Here is a 20,703-nt window from a genome sequence, read left to right as displayed (position 1 = left end):
ATGAACGTGTTTTTCTAGGTTGGTAGATTATCAGCACATAATAATTGAGTGGCTGATTAAGTGAATGACAGTATCCTGGTTTTAAACTGTCATTCAATGCAGTTCATCAAAACATAGTTTGCAGTCTTTGTCTGTAATGAAAACAGGACATTCGTCCTACTCTTAATTTGCTTCTCTGCCCTTTGTGACCCAGTCACTTGACTGATGTTAAATTCATCTTCTAATCATTAAATCTATGGCCTCTTCCTAATTGTGTTCTATCTGACTTCTTTGCAGCTTTTGACTCCCTATTCTTAGATAGTCTCTCCTCTCTTGGCTTCTGGGACATTGTACGCTCCTAGTTCTCTTTCTAGCTGCCTGACTGGTTCTTATTAGTCTTCTTCCCTGGCTCATCATTCATCTCCCATCCAGTGAGCTTGGCTTACTCCCAAGGCTCTGTTCTGGGCCTTACAGTCTTTTTTCCTGGCAATCTTATTAGCTCTCAGGAATTCACTTATCATTTTTTGTGTAATTTACTCTTATTTAAAAAAAAAATTTTCAGTTTTTAACATTTACTTCTAGAATGAGGGGGGCAGAGTCAAGATGGCGGAGTAGAATCAGGACCTCTGCATGGCTCCAGCTTCCACCTTCCCCAATCCATGTAAAAGGGGACTCTGAACAAACTTTGGAGCTGCAGAACCCACAAAATGACACAGAGAAGCTAACCTCCCGCTGAGGACAGCCTGGCAGGCCGGCAGGGATCGGCCAGTGCAGTGCCCTGGGAGCCGAGCCCAGGCCTGCATGAGCCGGAGGTTTTAGTCCCAGGGTAGGCCTGACCAGCCGCCGGCCAGAGGGACTACAGATCACCAGCAGCTGTGGCCGTTTCCAAATTTATCAACACATAGATGTGAAGAACAAAGTGAGAGGTCAGTGCAGTGTGGACTTTGGGACCAGTAGTTGGGAGTACATAGGCTTTTGCCCCCAGGGCAAGAAGCAGCTGAGACACTTTGGCTCAACTGGGGCCACGTTGCAGCTTCAGCTCCTGGCCTGCAGAGTGTAGGGGGACCAAGTGACCAGTCTGAGGCGTAATCGCTCTTGCTTTAACCTGCTTGGATCTGGATTGCAGTCTAGGGTGGAGGTCCTGGGATGTGTAACCAGCTTGCCAGAGTGTGTGGAGGCTTCAGAGAGGGCACCCAACTAATACCTCTGGCAGCTGAGAAAACCCCAGCGTTTGGGACGGAAGCTCCCCTGTCTGGTCACAGAGTCCTACTGTGGCAAAAACCCCCAAAATCAAGTAATTAAGTGGCAACATGACCAGGCAAAGGAAGCAAAGCAAACAGAAGAATCCAACATTAGACTCCTATTTGGGGACAAAAAGGATCAAAGCATGGAATAGGAGGAAGACAGTGAAGTCAGAACTCCTGCACCAAAAGCTTCCAAGAAAAATATGAATTGGTTACAGGCCATAGAAGACCTTAAGAAGCAGATAAGAGAAGTGGAGGAAAAACTGGTAAGAGAAATGAGAACGATGCAAGAAAATTATGAAATGAGATTCAACAGCCTGACTGAGGAAAATAACACTTTAAAAAACAGACTAACTCAATTGACAAAAGAGGCTCAAAAAGGCAATGAGGAGAGGAATGCCTTAAAAAGTCGAATTTGCCAGATGGAAAAAGAATCTCAAAAGCTCAATGAGGAGAATCATTCCCTCAGATTTGGAATGGAGCAAAGGGAAGCTAGTGACTTTATGAGAAATCAAGATTCTATTAAACGGATCCAAACAAATGAAAGAATAGAAGGCAATGTAAAATATCTCATGGGAAAAACCACTGACCTGGAAAATAGATCCAGGAGAGAGAATTTAAAAATTATGGGACTACCTGAAAGCCATGTTCAAAGAAAGAACCTAGAAATCATCCTCCAAGAAATTCTCAAGGAAAATTGCCCTGATATTCTAGAACCAGAAGGCAAAATAGCGGTTGAAAGAATCCATCGATCACCTCCTGAAAAAGATCCCCAAAAGAAAACTCCTAGGAATATTATAGCCAGGTTCCAGAATTCCCAGATCAGGGAGAGAATATTATGAGCAGCCAGGAAGAAACAGTTTGAATATTGTGGAAACACAATCAGGATAACACGGGATCTGGCAGCTTCTACACTGAGGGATTGAAAGACCTGGAATATGACATTCTGTAGGGCAGAGGAGCTGGGATTAAAACCAAGAATCACCTACCAAGAAAAACTGAGTATCATGTTTCAGGGGAAAATATGGTCATTCAGTGGAATAGAGGACTTTCAAGCATTCTTAATGAAAAAACCAGAGTTGAATAGAAAATTTGATATTCAGATACAAGAAGCAAGAGAAGCTTGAGAAGGTAAACAGGGAAAAGAAATCATAAGCCACTTATCAAAGATGAACTATTAACATTCCTACATGGAAAAACGATAATTGCAACTGATGAAACTTTTCTCAGTATGAAAATAGTTGAAAGGAATACACACATACACACACACACACACATATATGTCTATATCAGAGGGTATACGGGTGTATGAATACATATGTGAATGTGTGTATATATGTTTACAGGTATACATAGATAGAGGGCACAGGACCAATTTAATAGGAAGGGATGATACTTAAAAGGTGAAATTAAGAGATGAGAGAGGAATATAATGAGAGGAGATGGAGAGAGAAAGAATGGGGTAAACTATCATATAGAAGAGGCAAGGGAAAATGGTTACAATGGAGGGGAAGGATAGGAAGGCAAAAGGGAATGGGTCAACCTTATTCTCGTTGAATTTGGCTCAGGGAGGGAATGACATACACACTAGATAGGGTATCTCACCCTACAGGAGAGTAGGGGGGAAGGGGATGAGAGGAGGGATGATGGAAGGGAGGGCAGGCTGGGGGGCAGGGAAGTTGGAAGCACTCACTTTTGAAAAGGGACGGGATCAAAGTAGAGAATAGAGCAAGTGGGTGGTGGGAGAGGAGGGAAGGAAATATAGTCAGTCTTTTACAATATATCTACTATGTTAATGTTTTGCATTAGCTACACATGTACAACCTATACTGAATTGCTTATCTTCCCAGTAAAGGTGTGTGACAAGGGAGGAAGGGAATGAATCTGGAATTCAAAGTTTTAAAATCAAATGTTTAAAAAAAAAATATATATATACATATATGTGTATGTGTATATATACTATCATTAATCCTATTTTACATGTAATTGGGAAATAAGATATACAGGCACTGGGGCAAAGAGATCCACCATGCCCTACTGGAAAAGTCTAAAGGGTATGGGAGAAGATATGGGAGAGAGCAGATTGGAGGAGGGGATATCCTGTGGGATTGCTATCTTGGGGCTGTGGGTAGGGGAAAAATGGGGAGAAAATTTGTAACTCAAAATCTGGCGGAACTTAATTATGTAAATCTGAAGTTAATAAAGCATGTGAAAAAGGAAAAACAAAAAACATTCACTTCTATAAGATTTTTAGATCTAAATTTTTTCCCCCTTCCTTTCCTCTCCCCTCCCCAAGATGTCTTGCAGTCCTGGTATAGGTTATACATGTATATTAAACATTTCCACATTATTCATGTTGTGAAGAATCATAGTAACTTACTCTTAAATATATATATTGAGTCCTGATCTCTCTTCTGAACTCTAGTTCAGCAACTGCTTTCTAAATATCTCCACTGGGATGTCCCATTGGTATCTCACACTGAATATGTCTAAGTCTGAATTCATTAGATTTTCTTGCCTCTCTACTTTCTATTGGGACTTTCATCCATATTTACCTGTTTCTGTTGAAGGCAGTCCTGTCCTTCAGGTCACCCAGGTCTCAGCTCCTCAGTCAGCCTGGACTCTTCACTCTTCCTCATACCCTTCCCATTCAGGCAGTTGCAAAGTTCTCTCTGCAGCATCTCTGGCATCCATCTTGTATAACCACCACCCTCACTTAGAGTCTCATCATCTCTGGTTTCGACTCTTGGAATGCCTGGCTAATTTGTCTCTCTGCTTCTCGTCTCTCCCCTGTCTGAGCTATCTTCCACACAGACTCCAAAGTAGTAGTCAGAAGATACAAGTCTGACTATGTCATTCCCCTCCTCACAAATCTTTAGTGTCTCCCTGCTTCCTCTAGGATAAATGAAAAACTCCTCCACCTAACAGGCGACCCCTCCACACCCTGACTTGTGTCTTCCATTCCAACACTTTGGGTGACTCTGCATCACACTCCCTGTGTTAGCCTTGGTTGGCACCTGCCTGTTACTCATGACATGTAGTCTCCCATTTCTCTACTTCGATATAGACCATTCTTTACTTCTGGAATAGGAATTGTGTTTCAAAGAGGTGGATTTCTTCTCAGGGCAAAGAAAAAATTCCCAATAATCAGTGCTGTTCAGAAGTGTGGAATATGCTGCCTCAGGAGGCTGTGGGTTCTCCTTCATTGGAAACCACTGAGGCAGGAGTGGGACTACTGAGCTTGCTAAATCTTTTACAGCACTAAAATAACGCCATTCCAGTTTCTCAGTGCTCTTCCACAATTTTAGTGTCTATACTGTTGGTTCCTATGTAGCCTGACCACAGCAGAGCACCACAGGACTCTCACCTTTTTTCTGAATGCCAAAACGCTTACAAGCACACTGAGATCACATTCTTTATAACACGACTGTATTATTGACTTTGCAGGTTGCTAAAATCCTGGGATGCTTTTCAGATGTACTGTTACCTTAAAATTCTTCCCCCACCTATTGATGAAATGGATGGATAGCTACAAAATAGGAAATACTCAAACCAACAAGCCAGTCAGCGAGCATTTATTAAGTGCTTACGGTGCGCCAGATACTACAGTAAATACAGTGAATGTGAGGAAAGGCACGGCATGAAGTAGATCAATCAGTCTTAGAGAAGAAGAGCGACCTATAAGCAAACTCCCATTGGAAACGTTCTCTAGGTCCAGATGATTACTATACGTGTTACTAGTTTCCTTTTTCAGATAAGGAAACTGAGGCCCAGGGAGGCCAGGTAGCTTACCTGTAGTCATTCACACAGCTAACAAGTGTCCAAGGTAGGCTTGAAATGGAGGCTTTCTGGCCTTCTGCTCTGCTCCCTTTCCACTCCGTCACCTGTTCTTCACTTTTCTTTTTGCCTGCCCGAGTGCCCCAGTAATGCTTCAGACTCACCACATCCAGACCTGAACCTGTTCCTTTCTCCCTCTGACTCACCTGTCCTCCTGACTTCCCAGTTTCTGTAGATGGCATGTCTGTCATTCCAGGCACTCAGGCCAGACACCTAGTAGTCCTTGTTGACTCAGCTTCTGAATGTAGCCAGTCAATTGCCAAATTCTATGAATTTTGCCTTGGCAAACATTGATTTCTCTTCCCTCTCTCTTTTTTTCACTCAGACTATCAGGTCTTTATCATTTCTGACCAAGACTGTTATGGTAGCCTCCTTAACAGATCTTCCCACCTTCCATTCTCTCTTTTTTTCTAATCAGTCCTTTGAAAGGCTACCAGAATAATATTCGTCATGTACAGATCTGATTACATTAGTCTCTTTTGCTCAAAAAATTTGCTTGGGTCCCCATTGCATGTAAGATAAATTATAAGCTCTCCTTGGGAGTGTTCATACCTTCAGAATTATTCTAGTTTATCTTTTCAGTGTTAATTCATACTATTCCCTGACAAATGCTCTTCAATAAAGCTACACTGAATAAACTGGGGTTCTCCATCCTCCCTCTTCTACCTCTGTATTTTTGTACTGGCCATTCCCCTATCCTGGTGGTTAAATTAGACTCCATTTTCCTCTATGCCTTTTGAAATCTTTCTTTGTTTTTTTAAATAAATTTTTATTGAAATCTTCTTGCAACCTGCTAGGTTGTATGTAGTAGGTATTTAATAAATGCTTACTTAATTGAATTGAATCCTTCACAGTGTGTGAGGTTCTATGTTGCCCATTTCAGATTCTTTCTTAGTTAATAAGTATTAAGAGATCACTTTCCTTAACCAGTATGTGTCTGAGTACAGTTAAACAGTTTCCCAAAGCCCCCTGCTTGTCATGTTCTCCTGGACTCTCCCTCTCTCCCCTTATGAACTTGTTGATATGGGGATTTTAGCATTCATTCTGTCTTTAAAAATACAGAGCAGATATTTTAAACACAGAGGAGTCTTGCAAATTGGAGGACCCTGCAAGTAGAGTGGATCTCAATAGATCTAAAGAGGACAATGGCTGGGTTTTTTCTTTAGGTTCCTTTAAGTTTTTTCTTCCCTTTAAAGCATGATAAGCTTTTTGTCTAGCTTGCCTTTAATTTGATTAGATCGAAGGAAATTAGGTAGAAGGAAATTGACTTTTTAAAAAGATGCTTAAAACATCAATTAAAGGGGGTATGCTGTGCCCCCCTGTCTTGGCCAGCCGATAATGGTATGGCAAGGCTGTTGTCAACCTATCCTGCATCTGGATCCTATCAGTGGGGCTCTTGCTTTGGGGACAGAGCCCTCATTAACACTGCACGCACAGGTATGGCTTAGGTAAACTCTGGGAGTATGCACGCTCCCCCACAGTGCTTCACACAGAGGCCTATTATGTTGTCCTGGCAAACAGCATGTCGCTGTGGTTTCTTACATAAGGAAGGGCGTTTTGTTTGGACTGCTGGGTTACCTCCCCACAGTCCTTTCTCCCCACACTCACTGGCTGCACGAGCTATTTCCTGCCTCAGAGCAGAATTAATTGGGGCGAGGTGGCTTCAAAGCCCTTCAGATTCATGGTGACCACCATGTCGAGCTCCAGAGGCACCTTCCAAGGCAGCCCCAGAGACCCCCCAGGGCTGACATGTTCTCATGTGAGACTTGATTTGTAGAGACATTTTAGCAGCAATCAGGGTTTGGATCTTCTTGGCTAAATTAGAAACCAGATTCTGTCATTTCATTGCGTCCCAAACTGAATTTTACCACTAGTCATATTCATTCCTGAAGAGTTTTAAGCCACTTTACGTAGAGGTAATGTGCTGGTGCTGCTGAACAGTACAGCCTGCTGCATGTGTTTCCTGTATCTCATTGTTCTGTAGAGAGAGATTTACAGAGCCCTCACTGGGGTCCGTGTTGATATTTATCTACATTCTGTCTGTAGCTGTAATTCATTCATAATCATTACTTTTTTTTTCCCTTTATTTGCATCTGTAAAATGTGTGAATAGACAGTACTTGTACATGCTACAGAAACCTTCTTGCCACTATATGAAGAGGTATTTTTTTTAACACTTCCACTATAAACTTTGGAAACTTGTCCAAGGTGAAAGAAAGGGACTAGTTAAAGAAGGGGAAAAAAAATCAGTATGTGTTTCAGGGGCCTGAAGAACTGCTACCGTGCCATCCTGTGTGTAAAAGAAATAAAGAAGGTGTTGTTTATATTTTTTGAAAGGGAGCTCAGTGTTCTTAGGCGTAAAGAGTAGCTCAGAATACTGAGAAAGGTCCTTTGGGAATGATTGAGCTGAATATTCCTCACCACCAGTTTACAAAGAACGAACAGAAGCACTGAGAAATGTGGGCAGGAGATGGCTTCCATAAGATGCAGGCTGGCAGCTTATAAAACATCTCGAGCACTTCTTTTCAGAACAGGTCAATTCTATTGAATTCTATTCCAATCTGCTGGGTTGAATGCCATTTCTGCTTACTCTTATTTGTGTGACTTGCGGCAAGTCACTTTGTTTCCTCTGTGAAATGAGGGAGTTGGACTAGATGAGCTGTCTGAAGTTCCTGGTATGCTCTTGGTCTGTGAGTCTGTGATTCAGACACATGGCAAATGGGAGTATGAACCCAAGAAGAGCCATCTTCCCTTCATCATACCAGTTTTGGAGTAAGTGCTGCCAAAGTAAAGACATAACCATTGGTTTATAATACAGAAAAGCAATTCTTATGGAGACTTCTCTATATCTCTTCAGCTTTTAAAAATTTTATTATTTAAACATTTTAAGAAAGTTTTGAGCTTCAGATTCTCTCCTTCCCTCCAGCCCATGAGAAGGAAAGCAATATGATGTCAATTTTACATGTGAAATCGTGGCACAATGTATTTCTATATTAGCCATGTTACCAAAAAAAAAAAGCAAGAAAAATAAAGTGAAAAAATTATACTTAAATTTGTTCTCAAGAGTTCATCAGTTCTCTCTCTGGAGGTGGATAGCACTTTTCATCCTGAGTCCTTCAGAATTGCCTTGATCATTGTATTAATTAGCATAGCTAAGTGTTAAACAGTTGATCATCATTACAGTATTGCTGTTACTGTGTTCAGTGATCTCCTGGTTCTGCTCACTTCACTCCGAACCAAATCATGTAGGTCTTCCCAGCCTTTTCTGAAACCATCTCCCTCATTATTTCTTAATAGTACAATAGTATTCCGTCACGATTACATACCACAACTTGTTCAGCAATTCCCTAATTGACAGGCATCCTCTCAATTTCCAATTCTTTGTCCCCACAAAAAGAGCTGCTATATTTTTGTGCATGTGGGTCCTTTTCTTTATCTTTGATCTCTTTGGGATTCAGGCCTAGTAGCAGTGTTGTTGGGTCAAAGGGTATGTACAGTTTTATAACCCTTTGGGTATGGTTCCATATTGTTCTCCAGAATGGTCAGACCAATGGACGACTCCACCTACAGTGCTGTAATATGCCTGTTTTCCTACATCCCCTCCAGCATTTATCATTTTCCTTTTCTGTCATGTTAGTCCATCTAATAGGTGTGAATTAGTACCTCAGAGTTATTTTAATTTACATTTATCTAATTAATAATGATTTAGTATTTTTAATTTGGAAACCTGTCATTCAGTGGTAGGGAAGCCAATATCATTTCCACCTTCATATCTTCTTGTCTCTTTTTCTACTTATAGCCGCCATCCTGGTATAGGCCCTTCCCGCCTCTTTCCTGGACTTGTTGTAGTAGCCTTCTGGTTGGTCTCCCTGTCTCAGATTTCTCCCCACTCCAGTCCATTCTCCACTCTGCCACCAAAGCGACCTTCTTAAAGTATAAGCCTGGCCATGTCACTCTACTATCTACTGAAGACATTTCAGTGACTCCCTTCCATTGTTTGCTTTTGAAAGCCCAGTCACAGTCTGGCTGGCACCTAGGCAGCTACATAGCACAGTAGAGAGAGTACTAGACTTAGAATTAGGAAGACCTAAATTTAAATCTGACCTCAGATGCTCTATGACCCTGGGACGGCACTCAGCCTCTGTCTGCTTCAGTTTCCTCATCTGTAAAATGGGGATAATAATGGTACCTGTCTCCCAGTATTGTTGTGAGGACTAAATGAAGTGATGACCTCACAGCATTATATAAATGCTAGTTGTTGTTATAATTATTATTCCAGTTTTTCCAGTCTTCTTGGGCCTCGATCTCCTCCATGTACTCTGAGATCCAGTGACATTGGCCTCCTTGCTATTCCTCACACATGTGGGGACTGACATTCTGTGCCTGGCATGCTCTCTCCCTTTTCACCTCCTGGCTTCTTTTGAGACTCAGCTAAAATCCTACCTGGTGGTCTCCTCCCCCTCTCCATCCCCACTGTAATCAGTGTCTTTCCTCTGAGATTATCCCCCGTTTGTACTCTCTGTGTATTTATATTTATATGCTATTTCACCCACCAGACTGTGAGTTCCTTCAGGGCACAGAGACTGTGTTTTTGTCTTTCCTTGTTTCTCCAGAGCATAGCACAGTGCCTGGTACATGGTAAAGACTTAAAATGCTTGTTGACTACTGACTGGGTCATGAGGTTCACCTGTAATAAATAGTCACAGAGGAATCTGAACAGGAAGTATGCTGGCTAAGGGGCTGGGCCCTGGTGTGAGCAGATAATCTAATGGCAAATAATTGAGCATTAGGCTGCTTGGGAAACTTTACCTTTCAGGAGTCAGGTGTTTGGGGGTGTGGGATGGGGTGATGGAGTAGAAATTTCTGGGTTTGGAGTTAGCAATTCTGAACTTGAATCCCAGCTCTGCTGCTTACTATTGGAATGACTTGGGGTGTGATACTTCGTTTCCTTCTTTGAAAAATGAGGAGTTGGACTAGATGACCTCTGAGGTAAATAGCAGTACCAACCCAAAAAGAGTCTACTAGAGAGAACCCCAATCCTCGACCTTGGGCAGAAAACTAGAACTCATCAGATCGTAGATTTTAGAGATAAAGGAAACCTTTGAGGATAATCTACTCCAGGGAATCTTCACCTTTTTGGTGGATCCTTTTGGTAGTGAGGCAAAACTAATGGTTGCCCTTCCCAGGACTCTCTTTTTAAATGCATAAAGTAAAATATCGCAGATTACAATGAAAACCAATTAATTATAAGACAATGCCATTATAAAAAATATCCCTTAAAAAATTTCTTAGAGCTCAGGTTAAGAGCCCTGATTTAGATAAACCCTTTTATTTTGTAGTTGAGAAAACTCAGGGCTCAGAGAAGTCAGGTGCCCAATCTCTAGATCTCATAGTTAGTAAGTGACAAAGGCAGGATTTGAACCCAGACCCTTAGACTTTAGTTCCAGCATGCTTTCCACTGTACCACATTGCCTCAGAGCACCTCCAGAAGATGGGATTGTGACTTCTTATTCAGAAAGAATATCTGTAATATTTACATATATTACTAATATATTAGTTTTCATCCAACAAAGTGATTTTTTTTTTACAAACTAATAATTTGTATTCTCTCGAGACAAAAAGTAATTTAGAAGCCTTGTAACCAAGATTAAGTGAAATTGCCAACTACTTTTTAGGTAGCCTAAAGTACAAAGGTCCTAAGTAGTTAGTTCATGGTTCCATTCAATGTCCTTCACAGTTAGGCCAAGGAGCAATGTGTTGGGTAGGAACCTGAAAATGGGGTAGATGCTTTGAACACTCTTTCTAAAAATATCAGAGCTGTTCACGTGGAGAGGATATGATCTGTGGAGTAAGCATTCAGAGTAGCCTTGAAATCCATTGATATTTTGATGGAAAAGCATTTTAATCTCACTATAAAAATTGGTTAAAAGGGACAGAGACATAACCTCTGACAGGGAGTGTTAATGAAAAGAATTCCCCGCACGTGTCACCTGAGCTCAAGGAGACCCAGCAAAGGAGTTTGACCAAGGGTCAGCAGTTAACCAAGGGGAATGAAGGCTAGCTGGGCTTATTTTGATTGATGATGCTGGAATTTGCCAGCTGTGCAGTGTGAATGAAAGGAAAGGACCTTTATGGATTGTGTGCATGATATAGCTGACTGAATAGGGGTGCAGTTGAGTGCTTGCTCTATAAGGAAACTGCCTGGTTCAGTTATGGATCAGGGGAGCCAAAGTGGACATTTGATCTCAGCAACAGTTAGATACTGAAGGGAAATAAACTTGGGCAAAAGTGAATGAAGAAAGCTCTTTTTCTTCTGTAGTTATCTTTTTTAACTGAGCTAACAAAAGAATAAATTCATAGAAAGATGTTGAAGAGACATCTAGACACTAAGGGATCCCTTTGTTCCTGGGATCAGTTGGGATCAAAGATAGGATGGAGATGGTGCCTTGGTTATAAGTGAAAAGAACTCCAAAAAGCACATTTGTTTCTTACCTGGGAGTGGAAGATTGGGGGAAGGGTAGGGCAACTGGAGGATAGTTAAAGGCATTTTTAAAATAGTGTGGTGGGTTTTAATTGGCTGCTTGGTGAAGATTGGGGGTTAGGGGGAAGCCTCAAGGCTCTAGTCCAAAATTTAGGTGCTCGCTAAAGCATAGTAAAAGTGGCTCGACTAGGTGAAATACAAAGGTTGGATTGTCACAAGTTGGGACTACAGATGGAAGAATTGGGGAAAGAATTTTTGGTATAAAAAGAAATGTGTTTAGCTCCCTTCATCTTTCACACCTACAGCAGATAGTTTGCGCTTGACAAGGGGAAAGCGCTACCCACAGGTGGACAGTTGCCCAGGTGGCGAATTAGTGACTGAAAAGTAAGCAGATGAACTCTGGTTTGGTTGCTTTGTGGCAAGGAGATTGGCCAAAAGCTTCCAGGTGGAAAATAGGATATTTCATTCTCTCTTGTGTTGGAGGAGAGGAAAGGTATAGCAGACATCTGGTCCAGGCCCTGAACAATTCTCAATACTACCTCTGTACAGTGTACATCTGTGTGTCTAAAGAGTGAGGCTAAGATTCAGGAAATCATGGAGAAGCAAACATCTTGATGTCCCAGAATCTTCATTTCCTGGTCTTCCCTCTCTTCTTTTAAGACACGGCTCAAGCACTACCTCTCCTTTTTAGAAAATTCGATATTATTTTATTTTCAGTTCCAAATTCTCTTCTTCCTATCTCACCCTCCCCCCTTCATGGAGAAAGCAAGAAAAAACAAAACCTGTTACAAATATGTATAGTCAAACAAAACAATTTCTCACATTAGCCTTGTCCCAAAAGAAGAAAGTAAAAAAATATGCTTCAGCCTATACTTGGAGTCCATCAGCTTTCTGTCTGGAGGTGGGCAGCATGTTTTATCATGGGTTCTCTAGAATTGTGGGTGGTTGTTGTGTTGGTCAAAGTTTTGAAACCTTTCCTGATGACTCCATCTGCTAGTGGCCTCTCTCAAACTCTTTTACTTAGCTGCTTTGTATTACTTTTCTATTTATTTATTTATACAACATATTATTTGTTATTATCTATTATTTATACAACATATGCTTGTATATAGCCTTCTTTCCTTAAACTAGAATGTTAGCTCTTAAGAGTAGGAATTGTTTTTTCATATTCGTATTCCCCCAATTTAAATTGGAATGGGCCACTGAATATATTCCGAGAAATCAATCAACAGGCATCTGTTAAGCACTTGCTGTGCCAGGTACCTCATGCTGACTGCTGGACATATAAAGAGAGGCCCCCCCCCAAAAAAAAGTTCCTCCCCTCAAGAAGATGTTTATAACCTAATGGGCAAGACAGAGTATAAACTATGTACAAGCAATATATGATGAATTGGAGACAGTCCTAGAGGAAAAGCACCGGTAGGGGCCTAGGAAAGCCTTGCTTGTACAAGGTTGAATTTTAGGTGAGACATGAAGGAAGCCAGTAGGTAGAGACACACAGGAGCTCTCCAGGCACGAGAGCCAGCTAGTGAAAAGCCACAGAGTCCTCAGGAGATGAAGTATGCTATACGAGGAACAGCAAGCAAGTCAGTGTTACTGGATCAGAGAGTCCCTGGTGGGGAGTCACAGGGGCACATGTTGTTGTCAAGGGCTGTAAATGCCAAATGGAGAGATGTTTATTTGATCCTATAGATCGAGGACCACTGAAGTTTATTGAATGGGACTAAGCATTATCAGACTACGATTTAGGAGGAGCAGTTGGACAGCTAAGTGGAGGGTGGGTTGGAGTGCAGAGAGACCTCAGGCAGGGGGACTAAGCAGAAAGCTATTGCAGTGGGCCAGGTGAGAAGCAATGAGGGCCTGCGCCAGGGTGCTGGTAGTACCAGAGAAAAGAAGGGTTATATATGAGTGATACTGCAAAGGTAGATTGAATAGGACTTGGAAATAAATTGGATCTGGGAGATGACAGTGAAAATGGTACCTAGGATTGTGAACCTAGGTGACTGGGAGGATGGTGGGGACAGGGAAGTCAGGGAGTGTTTGGGGGCAAAGACAATGCAGTGAGTTCAGTTTTGGAAATGTTGAGTGTAAGATGTCTCTGGGATATTTAGTTTGAGATGTGCAGTAGACGGTTTGGGTAGTTGGGTGTGCAAGACTGGAAGTTAGCAGAGAGGTAAGGGCTGGCTAAGTAGATTTGAGGATCATCAGGATATAGATGATATTTGAATCTCTGGGGACTGATGAGATCAATACATGGAATATTTTAAGTGGAGAAGAGTGCCAAGAACAGAGCCTGGGGGGAACCCAGGGTTGGGAGGTGTGACCTGTGAAGATCCAGGCAAGAAAGAAGAATGAGGAGTGGTCAGATAGGCAGCAGGAGAACCTGGATAGATTAAGGGCCACTAAAACCTAGAGAAGTGCACTAATACTGTGCGAATTGAACCAGCCATTCTGGAAAGGACTTTGGAACCATAGTTAAAAAGCCACTCTTCTGGGCTTCTCCTTTAACCCCCAGATACCACTATTAGGTCTGTACCCAGAGAGATCAAAGAATGAAGAAAAAGACACGTGTGTGTGTGTGTGTGTGTGTAATATATAAAATGCAAAAAGCTGCTACAAATATACATATATACAAATACATATACATTATTTATACATGTATTGATAGATATAGCAGCATTTTTGCAGTAGCAAAGAATTGTAAACCAAGATACCCTTCAGGGGAATGGCTGAAAAAATTATAGAGAATATAATGGAATATTATTGTGCCATAAGAAATGATTAAAGGAGTGGTTTCAGACAAGTCTGAGAAGATTTGTATGAATTGATGAAGAGGAAATTGAGTAGAACCAGTAGAAAAATTTATACCATAACCACAACATTGTTAAAAATAAAACAGCTTTGAAAGACTTAAGAATTCTGATAAATGTAATGACCATTTGGTATTCCAGGGGATTCAAGATGGAGCGTGCTTTACCACCTATTGATAGAGAGTTAATGGACTCAAGATGCAGTAGCAGACATGTATTTTCAGACACAGCCAGTGTGGGAATTTGTTTTGCTTCACTATGCACATTTGTTACAAGATTTTGTTTTACTTTTTTCCAGTTTGGGGATTGAATGGGAAGATAAGTAGGGAATAGAATAGGATAGAAAAAAAAAGAAAGAAGAAAGGAAAAGAAGATCTTTGAAGCATTTTAAAAAATACACAGAAGAGGGGTGGCTAGGTGGTGCAGTGAATAGAACACTAGCCCTAGAGTCAGGAGGACCTAAGTTCAAATCTGGCCTCAGACACTTAACACTTACTAACCATGTGACTTTGGGCAAGTCACTTAACCCCAGTTGCCCTGCCTTCTCCCCTCCAAAAAGCAAGAAGCAAAATAATAATAATAATAATAATAATACACAGAAGAGAACAGAAGGAATGCCAGAAAGAACCATAGAAAATTAAGACAGCTTTGAAAGTTACATGTTGTCTTTATTATATACTTAAAAACAAAATCAAACTGTGTATAATAGAGGTCTACATTTTTATCTACAGTCCTATTTTTCTGTTCTAATATATATGTATGTACATACAAATATGAAAATTCCTGTTTGGTATTTAATTTTAGAATATCAAAAACATAAATCTAGACAATGTGAAAACAAAAGATATCAATAAAGTCAATTTCATTTTCATTTTTATTATTATTTTTAGTTTTCAACATTCACTTCCACAAGATTTTGAATTCCAAATTTTCTCCCCATTTCTCCCCTTACCCCGAGGACAGTGTGCATTCTGATTACCCCTTCCTTTAGTCGGCTCTCCTTTCTATCATATCCCCCTTTCCCCCTTTCCCTTCTGTTTTCCTATAGGACAAGATAGATTTCTGTACCCTATTGCCTATATATCTTATTTCCCAGTTGCATGTAAAAACAATTTTTAACATTCATTTTTAAAACTCCTTCCCCATCCACCCTCGTTAAGAAGGCAAACAATTCGATATAGGTTATACATGTATAGTCATACAAGACACTTTCATTCTAGTCGTTTGTGAAAGACTAACTATATTTCCCTCTATCCTGTCCTGCCCTCTGTATATTCTATTTTCTTCTTTGACCTGTCCCTCCTCAAAAGTGTTTGCTTCTGATTACCCCTTCCCCCAATCTGCCCTCCTTTGTATAATCCCCCCCCCCCATCCCCTTTCTGCCTGCTTTCCTGTAGGGTGAGATAGATTTCCATACCCAATCGAGTATGTATGTTCTATTTCATTTTTTTTTTTAAGCAATCGGGGTTAAGTAACTTGCTCAATTACACAGCCAGTTATTATTTCTGGGTGTGGTGCTGAGTATCTGAGCCCGGATTTGATCCAGGTCATCCCAACACTGGAGCCAGTGCTCTTGGCCGCCCCTAAGCAATTGGGGTTAAGTAACTTGCTCAAGGTTACACGGCCAGGTGTTTCTGGGTGGGTGCTAAGTGTCTGAGCCTGGGATTCAATCTCCAGGTCTTCTCAACACTGGAGCCGGTGCTCTTACTCGCTGTGCTACCTGGCCGCCCCTCTATTTCATTTTCTAAAAGAAGATTAAGGAAAAGAAAAAGAACTTTGGAGTGAGTGCTAGAGCCCCACCTGTGCCCTGGAGTTATCCTGGACACAGCATCTCTTGAATACACCTCTGACATTACCTCCTCTGGTGCAGCCTCTCATTACCTCATACTTGTACTGTTGCAGTAGCCTGTGGGGGGGTCTGGCTGCCTCAAGTCTCTCTCCCTTCCAATCCAGTCCTTTTTAGGTTTTCCTAAAGTGCAGTGTGATCATGTCACCTCCATTACTCAATAAATTCCTGTGGTTCCCTATCACCTCCAGGAACAGACACAAATGCTCTGTATGGCATTCAAAGCCCTTCATAATTTAGTCCCTTCCAGTCTTCTTAGAACTTACTCTCTGACATGTATTCTTCAGTCTAGTGTCGCTGGCCTCCTGACTATTTCATGAACCAGAAACTCCAGCTCTTGTCCCCAGGCATTTTCTCTGGATGTCTCCCTTTCCTGAAATGCCCTTCCCCCTCTATTCTAACTACTGACCTCTCTTAGCGTCCTTTATGTCTCATCCCACCTCCTATAGGAAGCCTTTCCCAATGCCTCTTCATTCCACTGTTTTCTCTCTGTTGATTATTTCCTATTTATCCTGAATATAGTTTGTATATATTTGTTTGTATGCTGTCTCCCCCATTAGGTTTGTAAACTCCTCGAGGTCAGGGCCTGTCTTTTGCCTCTTTTTTGTGTCCTCTGTGAGGAAATGAAAACAGCAGGTGGTAATGGGAATTGGGTGAACCACTCTAACTCCATCTTGTGGTTCAGTTCTGGAGCTAGCCCCATTCCCATTTCATCTTTTACCTGCCACACCTGTGCTTATTAGCACAGTGCCTGGCTTGTAGCAGTCACTTCATAAATTCTTACTGACAAGATTAGGAAATACTTAACAACCAGCTCTCCAGCCCTTTGGGGGAAATAGAATGTATGCATGATACATTTTAAAGTTTATTCTGCATCATTAACATTTGGCTTTGGCGAGCCAGTAAGATACACCCCTGTGTAGGACAGAAGTGAGTGGGGATGGATGGATGAAGTGAGAATTTTGGGGGATAGGGGAGATAAATGTTTGTAGGTAGCAGAGAAGCATCCAGTAGATGGGGAGAGGTTAAAGATAAATGATAAACTGGGGATGACATGGGGGACATTCTTGTGGAGGAGATGGAATGGAATTAGTCGTGCCTGTAGAGGGGTGGGCCTTAGTGAAGAGAAGGACCACCTTTCCTTCTGAGATGGGTAGAGGAGAAGATAGTGGCACAAGTTGTCTGGATGATATGACAGGAGGAGAGGAGGAGAGGGAGCTCTCAGTGAATGGCTTATATTTATTTTGGGGGGGGTAAAATGTGAGGCAAAGTTCTCTGCTCAGAGAGTGGGGAAGAAAGCCGTGGGGGGCTTGAGGAGGGGTGAAGAGGTTTGGAAGAGCTGCTGTGGAGCGGGGGATGGGGGTGTCATTATCCTCCTAATTAGGGAGGGAGAAAAGGATTACCTTGTGGCAGTGAGGGCCCACTGGAGTTATGTAGCGTAAATTCATGGTGCACTTATTTAGCATGGTTTTCTGATCTTCTTCATCTCATTCAGCAACACATTATTGGAAGACAGTGGGTGGGGGGAGTGATCCAAGACTGAAGCTTATTTGGGCAAGGTTGGCAGTGCAATCATCCCTTATTGTATTGCAAGGGACTCGAGAAGAAGACAATGTAAGGTTGAAATGGAGGATAAATAATATCCTCCACGCTTATCTCACAAGATTTGTGAGACTCAAATGAGATTTTGTGTACCTTTTTTTAAAACTTATTTTCTCCCTCCACTACCCATCAAGAAGGTGAGAAATACGATACCTATTATACATACCAAGTCATACAAAACATATTTCCACATTTGCCATGTTGTGAAAAAATAAAGTGACAAAAATATGATTCCGTCTGTTCTCTCTCTGGAGGTGGGTGGCCTTGTTTGTCAAGTTCTTTGGAATCGTGGATACGTTGCATTGGTGAGAGTGGCCAAGTCTTTCGAGGTTGATCATCCTTGCAGTCTGGCTGTTACTGTGTTCAGTACTTTAGTTCTCTCTTCACTCTGCATCAGTTCATATAAGTTTTCCAGGTTTTGTAAAGTGCTTTTCACACTTTAAAGCACTTTAGAAATACCACCTACTATTATTATTATTACTTTGTTGCCCTTCCTTTAGGACTGATAAAAGGTAACTCTTTGCACCGTAGATGATAGAAGTAGAAGACAAACTTTGCAAATTAAGAGGGAAAATAAAAAATGATACATCTGGGCTTTTTGAGTCATCTGTTGGTCCTACATTCTGAAGATATATTGATCATGATCATATAGGGTCAAGTCAGCAAGCGCTTATTAAATGCTCACTGTGTTCTGGGCACTGTGTTAAGTGCTGGGGATAAACAAAGGCAGAAAAAATTCCTGCTTTTAAGATCTCAGAGTGTCATGAGAAGACAACATAGAGATCACACTGTACATACAAGATCTATGCAGTGCAAATAGAAAGTCATCTCAGAGGGAAGGCACAGGTCTGGAGGTGGACTGGGAAAGACCTCTCATAGAAGGCAGGGTTTGAGCTGAGACATGAAGGAAGCCTGGTTTGCCAGCAGCTGGAGGAGACAAGGAAGGAGAGCATTCCATGTGTGGGGGACAGCCTTGGAAAATGCAGGGTATGCCAGAGCTGAGAGCAGTCATCTCACATCACCCTGCGCTCCTCCTCCACCAGAAAGATCCAGGAAGAAAAATAGAACTGGTACCATACAGTAAGATATAGATAAATTTATGGATCACAGGCTCTACTCTAAGGAATTGTGGACTTTTTAGATCAATGTATGGCACCTCCATTATCCACTCAAATATAAGAAGTTCCTTGAGGCCAGTGCCTTGGTCATTTAAAAATTTTAGTTTCCCTTGCATGTAGAAGGCACTGCTAGTGGTTGGGTTTGTGGGATTCACTGGGGCTTCGGTGGTCAGGGACTGCCCTTCCTCACTGCATTGGGTTTCCTTTCCCTGGCTTCTCACACCCCTTTTATTTCTTTTCAGGTGGGAACAACGAGAGCTGCCCAATGGGAGGGTCTATTATGTGGATCACAATACGAAAACGACTACTTGGGAAAGGCCTCTTCCTCCAGGGTAAGTCAGACCCCTTTGACTGATCCAGGGATCCTCTGCCTGGGCAGCAGGTACAGCTGAGGGGTCTCTGCTCTCTCTAGTCTTCTTTCCTTTTCCCTTCCCTTTTTCCTGTCTCTATTGTGTTGACTGGAGGCCTGCAGATGTCACCTGTGGGCAGGGGCTAGCCTTGGGCTAAAATAGTTGGGGGCCTAGAATTTGAGGCCACTGGAGAGCCTCACTGCATAGAAATTTTTCTGTTATTGAGTCGCATGTTTCTAGGACATTCCACTTGGTTTTACCAAATGCTGTAGCACCTCTCCTGGATTACCTGAGCTTTTTCTTGCTTACTTTTCCTATTTGCTCATATAGAATCTGCTTTCATTTGAGAAGTCTTTGTGAAGATCTGTAGGGCATCATCATTGTAGCATGCAGAAGAGAGGGTGGGAGGAGGTAAAGGGTAGAGAGTTTTCTTGAAAAACTCATAAAAATTAGCTGAGGAGATCAGATATTAAGTCTGTCCTTCAAGATATCTGCCATTGCAGACTGTGTGCCTCTGCAGTCATCTGGGTTCCGGAGGGAGGGAGGGGCATACTGTGCCATAACCAGAGACATGAGGGGCTTCCAAGGAAAGAACTGTCCAAGTGTAAGGAGAAGTGGTTTGGTTCCATGTCTGCCAGGGACAGAACGTACTTTCCAAATGTGAATCCCCACATTGAGAGCTTTTGAAAGGGAATGTCTCCCACTCACAGAAAAAAGAACCCTTTTCTAATAAAGTAGCCATGAAGGGCTTATATGTCCCTGGGCAAGCAGGCTTCCCTCCTTCCTCTTAAATGTGGTGTGGGAAGGGGGGCCAGCAGCAGGCTGGATACCTGAGAGGCCTCATGTTCGGCTGCCACCCAGATGCCGGGCAGGCCCTGAGCAAACACGGCCCCACCTTCTTTCCCTATGACTTTCCATTAAGAGTCTCCTCATAGCTTAGGGTTTTCCAGTAGGAGGATTTTTCCCCTTTCCCACCCCTTCTGGGAAAAGACTCTCTGATAACTTCTCATATTATTTCTTTTTTCTATTTTTCACTTTGAATGACTTTAGAATTTCAATTTTAGAATGATCCAAGTTAAGCATGATCTTTTAATGGTACATTTTGCAAGTGTTCACGTTGTGTGATCAAGATGTAGCATAGGGCAGCCTCACCCCTTCCATATAAGTCTGAATGGGCGTGGTTTTGTTTTATTCCTTGTCTGGGAAATTCTCTCTGTCCCTTTTTTCCCCTTCACTTCTCTGTTTCTCTGTCTCTGTCTCTATCTGTCTCTCTCTGACTCTGTGTGTGTGTCTCTCTCTCTGTCTTTCTCTCTCTTTGTCTCTCTCTGTCTCTCTCTCTCTGTCTCTCTCTCACACACACACACATACACACACACACGTCTAGACATTTTATTCTTTAGACACAATTATATCAGAGAGATTTCCTACAAGTTCTTC

The 20,703-nt window shown here is 41.9% G+C and overlaps 2 protein-coding genes across 5 annotated transcripts in view; one reads left to right on the top strand and one right to left on the bottom strand.

The window, feature by feature from the left end:
• The window catches only part of WWP2 (WW domain containing E3 ubiquitin protein ligase 2), a 123,843-nt gene that overhangs the window by 69,987 nt on the left and 33,153 nt on the right, over positions 1–20,703 (top strand). For all 4 annotated transcript variants that reach the window (XM_069085469.1, XM_069085468.1, XM_069085470.1 and 1 more), the window contains one exon: positions 19,159–19,248. In XM_069085469.1, the coding sequence (XP_068941570.1) occupies positions 19,159–19,248 (90 nt within the window). The remainder of the gene's footprint in view (positions 1–19,158; positions 19,249–20,703) is intronic.
• NQO1 (NAD(P)H quinone dehydrogenase 1) overlaps positions 1–20,703 on the bottom strand; it is a 193,656-nt gene that overhangs the window by 151,211 nt on the left and 21,742 nt on the right. The gene's annotated exons all lie outside the window — the stretch shown is intronic.

This window comes from Petaurus breviceps, unplaced genomic scaffold (genome assembly GCF_028583685.1).
Source record: "Petaurus breviceps papuanus isolate PSGF00001 unplaced genomic scaffold, PetGlider_PUasm1.0 176, whole genome shotgun sequence".
In the NCBI taxonomy this organism is placed as follows: Eukaryota; Metazoa; Chordata; class Mammalia; order Diprotodontia; family Petauridae; genus Petaurus; species Petaurus breviceps.
This window is presented reverse-complemented; position numbering and strand designations above follow the sequence as displayed.